This window comes from Gobio gobio (assembly GCF_949357685.1).
Source record: "Gobio gobio genome assembly, chromosome: 23".
Lineage (NCBI taxonomy): Eukaryota > Metazoa > Chordata > Actinopteri > Cypriniformes > Gobionidae > Gobio > Gobio gobio.
Genome location: NC_137119.1, coordinates 23,098,675 through 23,111,760, shown reverse-complemented (window position 1 = coordinate 23,111,760; position 13,086 = coordinate 23,098,675). Strand labels below are relative to the sequence as shown.

Sequence of the window (13,086 nt, the reverse complement as noted above, 5' to 3'; positions counted from 1 at the left end):
ATTTTCAGCAGCACTACTCCAGTCTTTGGTGTCACATGATCCTACAGAAATAATTCTAATATGATGATTTGGAGCTAAAGAATCTTCTTCTTCTTCTTCTTCTTCTTCTTCTTCTTCTTCTTCTTCTTCTTCTTCTTCTTCTTCTTCTTCTTCTTCTTCTTCTTCTTCTTCTTCTTCTTTCTCATCAGTAGAGATGCACCAATCTATGTTGCATAATCCAACGTTTTTCTCTTGGTAAATAATTAAATACTTGCTAAAACAAAATTAAATCAGTACAAAATACAGCAGGGCTCGACAATAAGGACTGCAAAGTTTATCTTTTGCACTTGTTTTTAAGCCATGCCAATTTAAATATTCAAGTGCAAGAAGATGCCAAGTCCCTTCAAAGGGGTCATGAACTGCATTGTTTTATAATGTTTCCATAATTTAGAAATAAAAGGCATTTTTCCTACCCTGATTTTACCCCTCTGATTTGAATAATCTGTTTGAAGGGGTGTGTCTGCTGTGAGACTTCAGTGTCAACGCCCACTGTGATTGGCTAACATCTTTGCATATGAAATAGCTAAGTATTACATGTGGAACTCTCAAAAACTTTTAGCACGTGTTTACTGAAATGTGTTGATTATAGCTTTATATTTAGATCTATAGCATTACATTTAGATTGTGGCTGGCATGAAAGGTTGCAGTGATGAGCAATAGCCACCGATCACAGACATGTTGAGCACATGAATGCAGTGATCTTGGTCATTGAAACTCGATTTCTGCACACTAACGAATGCCTTCATCATAACTAACAGTGCAAACACAATGTAAATAAGAGTGTGAAGTTAACTGTTTATTCACTGGTTTGATTTACTAACACATAGACAAAGAACATCTGACTGTACATGAATCATTACATATCAGAAGTCACTGGTCACAGATCAGGCATTAGAATTAACACAGTTGTTAGCGAAATATTTTCAAATGGGTAATTACTAATTAACAATGGGTAAATTAAAGCAATAAACCCAGGGAAGTCGGGGTTTACAGTGAACTTGTTGTTGCATTATTGTCGAGTCCATTTCGTAAAAGTCTGTTTGCAAAGCCTGCGTCAAAATTGCGACTGATTTTCCAAAGAATCCACAGTGAAATGTACCGCATACTGTACATGGGCGTCGGAACCATTGTATGTGGGACAAGACCCACCCACTTTTTACGATCAATGATGTTGGACCCACTCACTTTTATCGTCTCTAATTCAGCACATCTGTTTACCTACCCCTAACCGGTAAACGCGTTGGGCGCTTTATTTTCACTTTTCTAATATCTTAATTTTTATTGAAAATAAATGTCTTTCCGATCTGATATGTGATGGGAAAGGGGAGTAGAGAGAGTTCGGTAAAAAGCGGATTCGAACCTCGGGTCGATTTGCGTCAACTTGATGCCATGCGTCTTACCCCTACACTATTGCCGCTCTCAATGATACGATGATTTCCTTAATTTTGTCTTTCCCAACCAGACGTTTAGTAAACAAGGCGGTATATTTGTACTTAATGTAAATGGCATCTACTCCAGTAAAAATTTTCTGAGAGAGGACCCCCCCCACATTTTTTTTTGCTTCCGGCGCCCATGACCGTATACAAATAAATAATGCACAACTGTAACATTCACATTGTTGAAAATAAATAACCACATTCCTAACATTAGGATCCTTTGGAAGGTAATGTTATTTTTAGTCCTGTGATCCTGTATTGCTCTTCTTCTCTCGTCATCTCACTAACACACCAGTGGGCGGGGCCAAATTTGCAATGATGAAGTAGGTGTTGGTTTTATTCTGCAGAGGTGGTCTTTCACCTATCATAGATGGGCACATTCTACAATGAGTCGTTATCTGGGCTTGGTTACAATGAAAGCTGTTTTTGGACTAACAAGGAGGTTCAGTTCTGAAACTGACAGGGAATTCTTATAGTATGATGACCATCTCAGTTCATGACCCTTTTAAGACAAGTAATTTCACTCTACGGCCATCTTTTGAAATACCAGCTGTTTCAGTCATGCAAGTGCAGCTCCTATCTCTTTGAATGGGGGGGGGGGGGGGGTCCAAATCACCAAAAATCATCATAAATGTGGTTTCTTATGTTAAAGAGCACCTATCATGGCATTTAAAATGTTCCAAATATTGTTTTAGAAGTCCCCAACAACAGTTTTGCATGCATGCAATGACAAAAAAGACTTTAGTTTTCTTATAATATGCATTTATTTTTACCTGTTTTGACAGCGATTCTCAAATGATTCCTTTAGTGATTCACTTTTCAAAACCCCGCCTTTACGTGACGCTAATCTGCGGTGATTGGTCCGATGACCCAGTCAGTTGTGATTGGTTTAGTCTGTGCAGATATTTTCGGAAACGGAACGCCCATCAAAGTCTTATAGTGACAGTAATTTGTTAATATGTGTCAGGAGTTATGAATATGAAAACCGCGTCGGTACTGTTTGATTGTAATATGAGCCTCAGCTGATCTCATTAAAAAAAACCTCCTCTATTCTCCTCACGAAGACTCGCGACAAATCAACATCCCTCAGGGCTTTTAGTTCAAAAGTGTGCAGATGAGGAGACATATTGATAGATTCTCATATGTCTGTGTCAAATTTCTAAACAGAGGAGTATTTTTTATTCCTCAAAATGGGCAGTTATAGCCTAATCATGAGCGATCGAGTCTCTTATGTGTTGTTTTCAATTCATACTGGCAGCCGGAGGGCGCTCTGTGCACATGTAGTCCATGTATGGTACAGACAGACGAAGAAGAACCATGTGCCATAATAGAAGTCCATAATAAAAGCTTCCTGAGATCGCGAAACATACATTTGACGACTAATAAACACACAATCGCGACGATGTATGGTTTGTCTTCAAGCCACTTAGTCTTCAAATGCTCATCCTTGGGCAGATGAAAGAAGTTTGCTTTTGAGTCTCACTTCAGAACACAGCGTCTCGTCGCCATGATGTTTTCTAGTTTTCACTGGCGTCTTGGAGCGCAATAAGTGGGCGTATCGTATTCAAATAACTTGACAAGTTGACGTCATCTAGTCAGAGAAAAAGCTTCGGTCTTCTAACGATTCTTAAAAATGACTCCGAGTCGACTCTTACTTTTGAAAGAAAATAACTATATATACGGTGCACTGTCATATTTCAAGCTATCACAGGATGTTTTTGTTCACTTAGATCTATGTTACACACTACATGAAAGGTACATTTAAAAATTCCATGATAGGTGCTCTTTAAATTAGCATTAAAAAAGCGTATTTTTTAAATCTGCGTTTTAGACAGTCCGTAAATACTGAATTGAGTTCTCTGAAATGATATCAAAATGCCCATCTTGGCGGGTATTTTTGTAAACATTGTCACTTATGTCTTAAATGAACATTGAAATAAAAATGCTTGTTTACCAGTATTTTGGATCGGTGCAGCTTTTAATGTGACAGCAACCTAATATTCCTGCTGCGCTGCTGTCTTAATGTTAATCAAACAACAAAAGACATGTACTTTTAATGAGGATTAATGTATATTTCATTTATATAATGAACAATATATTTTACATTTGAAATTTGAAATGAAAAGTACTGTTTATTTCATATGGCCCACACACTTACTCAACCGTAGAATAATAATCAGATGTTGCTCTTGTGTCCATGAAAACATGGGTAACAATGGGTAATTACTAATTAACAATGGGTAAATTAAAGCAATAAACCCAGTGAAGTTATGATTTACAGTGAATTAAGAACAGCTAAGGGGCGACCAGTTATTGGGCACGACACGGAGCTGCTCTAAATTCACTGTAAATCACGGCTTCACAGGTATTTTTGCTTTTATAAAACGGTTAGTCCACATACCAAGGTTTCATAAAATGAACACAGACACAAAAATGCTATTGATAAAAAAACATATTCCTCCGCCAAACAATGTAGATCTTCAGAAGCTGAATGGTCGTCTTTCCAAGCAACAACAACAACACGCATAGTAATTTACAACGGCTTTGAACGCAGCCTAACCAATCATAATCAAGGACCAGAACTATCCGTTTTATAATGAATAATAACACCGTAATAAAAGATTAGCAACTTTCATTCTTAATCTGTCTATTTACCATCATCTGGATGTCATCTCTTTTTAGAGCAGGGCAAGTACAAGCAGAGGAAATGTGAACGTCCCTTCAGCGCTCTGAAGCCGACCGTTGGCCAGGAGGCCTCTAAAAGGTAATGTCACAAAGTCATCACCCTCTACTTTTCTCCAAGCCACCTAACCAGTTAAGTATACAGTGTTTCTCATCTCAGTTTTATTTTAAAAATAATTGTTTAACTATAAGAGGCTTCTGTTTTGCACAGTTATTATGGTCCAGTTTCAATGTGCAAGCAGGGATATTTTGTCAAAGTATTCTGTCATCTTCTACCTCCATTCATGTCTCATGTAATGAAATCATGTCTCATGTCTATCTCATGCATTCAGGTCTCCTGTTTGCACACAGTGGGACATTCAATTGTTGGTGCATCTTTAGCATTTCAGTCTGTTGGTAATTTTCACGTAATTGTAATGATTGGGGCTTGTTCGATTTGTCATTTAGGTGAAAATCTTCCGAATTTAATTTCCTACGGACACAGAGGTACTGTCCTCTGATTGGCTCGGACACCCCCCTGTGACATGCCCGTGGCCAATCAGAGGTGAGTGTGCTGTGTGTGTATGTGTGCAGTAGAGGGGGAGTGTGTGGGGGAGCTTTGAGAGAGTTTGGCTTTCAGCAGCAGAAACTGAAGTGCTGAGGTGTGAAAGTTCTTGAAGTCCTTCCAGAGGCTTTATTAAACTCTGGCATGTTTTTTTCACCATCTATTATCCACTAAACTACAAATAGTTCAGATGATTTGGCTGATAAAGAACTTGAGGAAGGGCTGTTTAGTTCAACAAACACTTAGTTAAAGATTTGCATAATTTTATCTTGACTTAAATAGATAGTTCACCCAAAAATGTATGCAACCGTTTAAAATGTTTTTGAACAAAGTCTCTTATGCTCACCTGCATTTATTTGATTAAAATTACAGTTATAACAGTTGTTTTGTGAAATATTAATTACAATTTTAAATAACTGTTTTCTATTTTAATATATGTTTTAAAAAATTCCTGTAATGGCAAAGCTTGGCATTGTCGGCATCATTACTCCAGTCTTCAGTGTCACATGATCCTTTTGAAATCATTCTAATATGCTAATTTGGTGCTCAAGAAACATTTCTTATTATTATGAATGTTAAAAACAGTTGTGCTGCTTAATATTTTCTGTGAAAACTGTCTTTTTTCAGCATTATTTGATGAAAGTACAAAAGAACAGAATTTACTTGAAATATAAATCTTTTGTCAACATTATAAATGTCATTACTGTCCATTTTGATCAATTAAATGTGTGCTTGCTGATTAAGATTATTAATTTCTTTTTCTGTGTATGTTATTTACCCTAAAACTCTTTGATTTTGTTTCTTCTGTTTTTGTCTATTCAAAGAAATGGGGAAAAAAACAACATTGGACCCCATTGACTTTCATTGTACCGTCTTTTGTGTTCCACAGGGTCAGTAAATGATAACAGAATATTCATTTTGATTGAATTACTCTTTTAACAGGCCATTCCCATCTTGTTGATTGATATTGAGCTCTGAGACGAGACAAATCAGTCTTATTTCTATCAAATACTTTAGAAAATGGTTAATGTCTGTCTCTCCATCACAGTTATGGTCTTCCCAACCTTGCAGATGACCAGCTAAATTGGGACATATCGACTTGCCTTGACGCGTCATTTATAAGAGTGTTTGTGTCTCTGCAGGTGCCTAATGGCGGGGGATGTGGAGGTGTACCTTTCCCAAGTGCATGATGGCAGCGTGTCGTCGGGCTTCCGAGCCTTGTATGAGGAGCGACTGCTGCTCGATGTCACTCTGCTCATCGAGGAGCACCACTTCCAGGCGCACAAGGCTCTGTTAGCAACGCAAAGCGACTATTTCCGAGTCATGTTCACGGCCGATATGCGGGAACGTGACCAGGATAAGATTCACATGAAGGGGTTGACGGCAGCTGGGTTTGGTCACGTCCTTCGCTTCATGTATTATGGTTCATTGGAGTTAAGCATGCTCACGGTGCAAGAGATCCTGCAGGCCGCCATGTACGTGCAACTCACAGAGGCTGTAGAGTTCTGCTGCTCCTTCCTGCTGGCCAAGATCTGCTTGGAGAACTGTGCTGAGGTCATGCGCCTGCTGGAAGACTTCAGCGTCGGCGTGGAAGGCGTTCAGGAGCAGCTTGATGCGTTTCTACTGGAGAACTTTGTGCCCCTGATGGCGCGACCGGACTTCCTGTCCTATTTGAGCTTGGAGAAGTTGATGGCATATCTAGATAGTGACCAGCTGAGTCGATTTCCGGAAATTGAGCTGTATGAGGCGGTGCAGGCTTGGCTGAGACATGACCGGCGACGATGGAGACATACGGATGCTGTGGTGCAGAACCTGCGCTTTTGCCTCATGACTCCTGCCAATATCTTTGAGAAGGTAACAATGCTTCCTTGTCACTGAGCCTTAAACATAAAATAAACAAGTAGGAAAAAGGGAAAAATCATTTGAAAATCGAATTCATAAATATCATTACGTTTTTTGAGAGCTGTACCCAAGGCCTAAAATTAACACTCGCCAAGTGCCAAATGCGAGTAGCAATCGATGTTGGCGAGTGCATGAAACGGTGTCACTCACCAGTTTGGCCAGTAACATTTTTATGAATTTTAACAATGCATGAACATGAACAAACGTGAACGACGCTCAGGACAGTTGACGGGCCGCACTAATTTCGTTACTTGCATGCTGTGTGGAAAGTTTTGTGTGTGCAAACATCTGAAGTGCACGCCCTGGAAGCTGCGTCTCAGACAGCGTGCAAACGCTGAGCTCTCATTCAAATCTTCTTACACATGACAAATTCACACAAAATTATGTCAAGAATATGTCTAATGTGGACGTAAACAGTTGAGAAAGTAAACGCATGTGTACAGTATCAGTATATTAAAGGTGCAGTGTGTAGTATTTATGAGGATCTATTGACAGAAATGCAATATAATATACATAACTATGTTTTCAGTGGTGTATAAAGACCTCACTTAATATACCGTTATGTTTTTATTACCTTAGAATGAGCCATTTCATCTACATACACCGCGGGTCCCCTTACAGTGAAATTGACATTTTGCGCCGTCATGTTTCTAGAGTAGCCCTAAACGGACAAACTGCTCTACAGTAGTGATGTTCGGTTCGCAAACGAATCGTTCTTTTGAACCAGTTCTTTTTAGGGAACCGGTCGAACCAGTTCACCAAATCGGACTGAATCGTTCTAAACGGTTCGCGTCTCGAGTTAGCGCTGATCCATAAGTTAATAACTTTCTGACATGAGCGACGTTTGCACCACAGTGGCTGTATTGAGTGCTTTTGCAAAACGTAAATGTAAGAACTTATCTAAATGTAAGATGATGATGACGATACTTATTATTATTATTATACTAAGTTATGATTACAAATTACTTTATATGAATGTGTTTTAATGTATTTTCATCCGCCGGGATGATAGAAATTACGTCATTACGTGAGGACGTAAAAGAACCGGTGAACCGTTTTTTTGAACCGGATCATTGAAACGAATTGTCCGAAAGAACTGGTTCGCGGAAAAGACCCCAACTTCCCATCACTACTCTACAGAGCGCTAGTCACTCTCTGCTCTCTCCGACGACAACATTTTTGTCTTCTTTGTGCTTCGAAAGGGAGGGGTGAGCGGTGTGTTTTTGCAATTCACAACCTCCCCCCTAGATGCTGCTAAAATTCACACACTGCACCTTTAAATCATGCATTCGCTCTTAAAGTGACAACTGCAATGAAGGACAAAGAAAAAATCACTCACGGCTCTTGACTGAATAACTTTAATAAGGATTCATTAATAAGGATGTTTAACTCATACAATGAAGACTATTTATTTTACATTTGCTTACTTTATTACATTTCTGTACCTGAAAATCAGTTTATTTAATTTGCATTTTTTGTTGTATTGTATTTATTTGTGCTTTTTGCTTGTAATTTGACTATTTGTTTTTATTTTACTACTGACTGTTTACTCGTCTTTCATGTGTAAATTGATATGAGTTAAAGGGAAAGTTCACCCAAAAATGAAAATTAGCCCATGATTTACTCACCCTCAAGTCATCCTAGGTGTATATGACATTCTTCTCACGAACACAATCAGAGTTATATTACAAAAGTCCTGGCTAATCCAAACATTAGAATTGCAATAATAGTTGCTCTGTTTTTGAAGTCCATAAAAAATGCACCTGTCCATCGAATAACATGAAGTGAATCGATGCGTTTGTGTAAGAAAAATATCCATATTTAAAACTTTATCAAGTAAAGTTCCAGCCGATCGCCTTCCATGGAAAGGTGTTGAAAGTGAAACTCATCGTGACGTCATGACGAGCCTACCTGGTCACGTTAGTCTTTCGATCGGCAGGGGAACTTTCAACAATTTTTCCATAAATTGAACGGTCGAAGGCGGTCGGCCGAAAGTTTACTTTATAAACTTTTAATAATGGATATTTTTCTTACACAAACGCATCAATTCGCTTCAGAAGGCCTTTATTAACACCCCAGAGCCGCGTGGAGCACGTTATTTGAATTTATATTCTATTCTATATTATATTCGCTTTTTATGGACTTCAAAAACAGAGCAACTATAAATCCAATTCTAATGCTTGGATTAGCCTGGACTTTTGTAATATAACTCCGATTTTATTCGTCTGAAAGAAGAAGGTCACATACACCTAGGATGACTTGAGGGTGAGTAAATCATGGGCTAATTTTCATTTTTGGGTGAACTATCCCTTTAAGCTAGTAGCAAGCTGTGGTATCAAAATTGGTATTATGAATTTTCACTGGTATCTAACATTTTGGTGTCATGACTGCATGTTTTTGCAAAAACAGTTTAATGGCTGGTAAAACATATTTATGGAAGGTAAAGTCACTGGCCATTGGCAGGTGTAGCAAAAAGTTAGTTTTAGGCCCTGGTTGTACAACCTGAATTTTACCTACCGTTCACAAGTGAACTAAATTCAACTAAAAACGTTTTATGCTTTTTCACAATTTGCTGGTCATTTACACGACAACAGCGTTTCGGGGCCAGGCCTGAAAACGCAAACTTTTGAAACCAGTATTCAAAGTGCACATTGAAAACATTTTTCTTTACAAAATTGCAACTACTGGCCTGACATGCATATTACAGCTTTTTAAATAATTTCAAAGCGAAAAATGCAAAAGAAAAGTGACTTTCTGATTTTAGCACATCGTTGTCATGTAAACGTACCCTAAGATTGCTCAAAGAATCCAGAAATAAAAGTTTTACAGTTTCCACAATAATGTTAAGCCGAACAACATTAATAAATGTTTTTTTGAACAAATCATCATATTAGAATGATTTCCGAAGGATCATGTGACACTGAAGTCTGCAGTAATGATGCTGAAAGTTCAGCTTTGCATCACAGGAATAAATTACATTTTAAAATCTATTAAAATAGAAAACTGTTATTTTAGTTTGTATTAATATTTCACAATATTACTGTTTTTATAGTATTTTGGATTGCATAAATTTAGCTTTATTGAACAAAAAATATTTTTAAAAATTCTCAACAACCCCAAACTTTTGAAATGTAGTGTATCTTTAACTTGTATGTTGGAAGTTTCTTGCATTGACCCTTATGTGTTCTTTTCATCCTTGCATAGGTGAAGACATCAGAGTTCTACCGCTATTCCCGCCAACTGAGACTAGAAGTAGACCAGGCGCTCAGCTACTTCCATCAGGTGAACGAACAACCGCTGGCGGAAACCAAGTCCAACCGAATCAGATCCGTGAGACCCCAGACTGCTGTATTCCGTGGAATGATCGGCCACAGCATGGTCAATAGCAAGATCCTCCTCCTGCACCGGCCCAAAGTGTGGTGGGAACTAGAAGGCCCCCAGGTACCGCTCCGCCCTGATTGCCTGGCCATCGTCAACAACTTTGCTTTCCTGTTGGGCGGTGAAGAGTTAGGCCCAGATGGAGAGTTCCACGCTTCTTCTAAGGTCTACCGCTACGATCCCAGACAGAACTCTTGGCTACGCATGGCTGACATGTCCGTTCCCAGATCAGAGTTTGCCGTCGGCGTCATCGGGAAGTACATTTATGCCGTTGCAGGCCGCACTCGCGACGAGACGTTTTATTCTACAGAGCGTTATGACATTGTTGAGGACAAGTGGGAGTTTGTAGATCCTTACCCTGTAAACAAGTACGGCCACGAAGGCACTGTGCTCAACGGGAAGCTGTATATCACTGGCGGCATCACCTCCTCTTCCACCTCAAAACAAGTGTGCGTCTTTGACCCGGGACGGGAAGGAACGTCCGAACTTCGCACGCGGCGCACGCCCATCCTCACCAACTGCTGGGAGAACAAGTCGAAAATGAACTACGCTCGTTGCTTCCATAAGATGATCTCCCACAATGGGAAGCTGTACGTATTCGGCGGGGTGTGTGTGATACTCCGTGCCTCTTTCGAATCCCAGGGCTGTCCTTCGACAGAAGTGTATGACCCGGAGACCGACGAGTGGACTATTTTGGCCTCTATGCCTATAGGACGCAGTGGGCATGGGGTGGCGGTGTTGGACAAACAGATCATGGTACTCGGGGGACTTTGCTACAACGGTCATTACAGCGACTCTATCCTCACTTTTGACCCTGAGGAGAACAAATGGAAAGAGGACGAGTATCCCAGGATGCCTTGCAAACTGGACGGACTGCAAGTGTGTAGTTTGCACTTCCCAGAATACGTTCTGGAACATGTGAGACGCTGCAGCTGAGTCTTTGTACCTTCTAGACAAACGTTTACAGGTGTGACAAGTAATACTAATACTGTTGAAGCTTTTAAACTGTAGGCCAGTGCTTATTTAAGAAGAAAAAAAATCCTTTTTAGGCTTTCATTGTAGAAAGGAAGGTTTGTTATTTGTTCTGAGCATTGGCGGTCTCATAAAAAACGGATACAGACGACCTTTTTGCTCATACGTCTGACTCATTGCACTGTAATCATCCTGTAGAGCACATACTACTCTTCATGTTTCACCACATTGTCTTCTCTGTGACGTTCTTCTATATCCCTCCGTTCTGTTCACAGGAAGTCATGTTTTATGTGTGCATATTCCACAACAAGTAGTCTGCTGCGTCTAGGAGTGGTTAGAAAACTGAAAAGGAGACTAAATGAAGTAGAGGAACTCATGAAGAAAAGTACCTGTCCCTTTTTTTTCTTTCTTTCACACTTACTAATCTAAGAATGCATTTGTGCTGATACTAGTGATGTTGTTGTGGATCTTGACGATAATGACTGTAATGATTGTAATCTTGACGATGATGTTGACAGGCATTGCACTCGTATTAGGGCATATATTACTGCTCTACAATAACCGGTCCACCACTGCTGACTGCAAAGGGAGAAAAGGGGACAGCAGAGATTAGGGGACACGTAGTTCCCGCTTCTCCAAACTTTATTAGTTGTGCTTATGCTTATTTTTAACTTATTTATTAAAATGGCAAAGCCTTGCCTTGATCCAATCCGTATAATGTAAGGAACTACTTTCTCTGTTTGTTTGTGTGTGTGTGTGTGTGTGTGTGTGTGTGTGTGTGTTTGTCTCACATTTTGTTTCACCAGCAAAGGGCTAAAGCACATATGCATCTTGTGTTTTTAATGTCTAATGAAACACTAACAGCAGTTCTATGAGTTTAGGCGTCCATTAGGTATTAAAATCAGTTGCAGTAAAAGGGATTATTCATCAATTACTCCAAATCTGAATGACTGAAATTTTTAAATATCTGTTTTTGTTTGTCTGTGCTATGAAATTCACTGGAACCCAAAGCAACATGTTTTTTGGACGCCATTGGTTTTCATTGTATGGGGGGAAAAAAACATCACCTTTTGTGTTCCACAGGTTTGGAACAACAAATATGAGTAAAATGATGACAGAATCATAATTTTTTTTTTGGTGAACTATCCCTTTAAACCAGATCTTGAAGGTGTTTGGCAATATGTCATTTACTATTATGGACCCTACATGTGATGCTGTGTTTCCTCAGAGTTCCTGGTTGGTTTTTACTTTCTCAAACACTAACTTTGACCTTTTGTCTCTGCCGTGTGACATTTATCATCAAAAATTCATGCTATTTTCATGTACATATAGATGCCAAACTGTGGTCTGTAAGGGTCAAACTGTAATAATCAGACACAGCAGTAGATTATAACCTTGTCTTGTTATTTTTTTCAGTAGAATAACAGACAATTATTCCACTATAATAATAATAATCCATAGCCCTGTATCTTGTTCTTGAGAGGAGTATAATCAGATTGCTAACTTGTTTACCAAAATCTGGTGGTTCACTGGTATTTGAAGACTTTGTAATTAATTTCCAGAAATAAATGTTCAAACTGTTCAGCTCTCTGGGTTTTCTAATTGAATACAAGCACCTGCTGTGCTGATGTGTTTGGGTTAGCGTGTATTTGAGATGCTGTTTTCTCTAGATATTAGCATCTTATCCTGTGGGTTTATCCCTGTAAGAGGATCCATCAGCAGGATGTGCTGCGACCCTAAGCCTGTTCTTGAGCTTGTGTGTCGCCATGTCTGACACAATTGTGCGCTATATTGAGAAAAATGCATCCCTGCAGATCAAACTGTAAAAGCATGGTGCTAGCAATGCCACGGTCATGGGTTCGATTCCCATGGAATACATGAACTGATAAATATGTATACCTTCAATGCAATGCAAGTCGCTTTGGATAGTTAAAAGAAACTTTATGCATTTGCCAGACGGGGGGATTTTTGGTCTCTTGGTCCTTTTTAAGTATAGCCTACTCTTAAAAAATAAGTTATGACCATAGTGCTTTGCAGCAACCGGATTGGATTGATATTGAAGCTTTTTTTGTTTGTAGAATTAAGCCTCAAGTGAAATATTCTTGTTTCCATCAATAAACACCAATTCTCCAC

General features: G+C 39.2%; 1 protein-coding gene across 4 annotated transcripts in view; it reads left to right on the top strand.

Annotated features, from left to right (window-relative positions):
- Positions 1 to 13,086, top strand: part of klhl15 (kelch-like family member 15) — a 14,229-nt gene extending 1,143 nt beyond the window's left edge. Inside the window, exons 1-4 of one of the 4 annotated variants that reach the window (XM_079806667.1) lie at positions 4,105 to 4,239; positions 4,605 to 4,701; positions 5,844 to 6,555; positions 9,808 to 13,086. In XM_079806667.1, coding sequence (XP_079662793.1) covers positions 4,682 to 4,701; positions 5,844 to 6,555; positions 9,808 to 10,917 — 1,842 coding nt within the window. In that variant the 5' untranslated portion in view covers positions 4,105 to 4,239; positions 4,605 to 4,681 and the 3' untranslated portion in view covers positions 10,918 to 13,086. Of the gene's footprint in view, positions 1 to 4,104; positions 4,240 to 4,264; positions 4,290 to 4,602; positions 4,702 to 5,525; positions 5,592 to 5,843; positions 6,556 to 9,807 lie in introns of those variants that run through there. The other 3 variants (XM_079806668.1, XM_079806669.1, XM_079806666.1) reach the window with 3 other exon arrangements.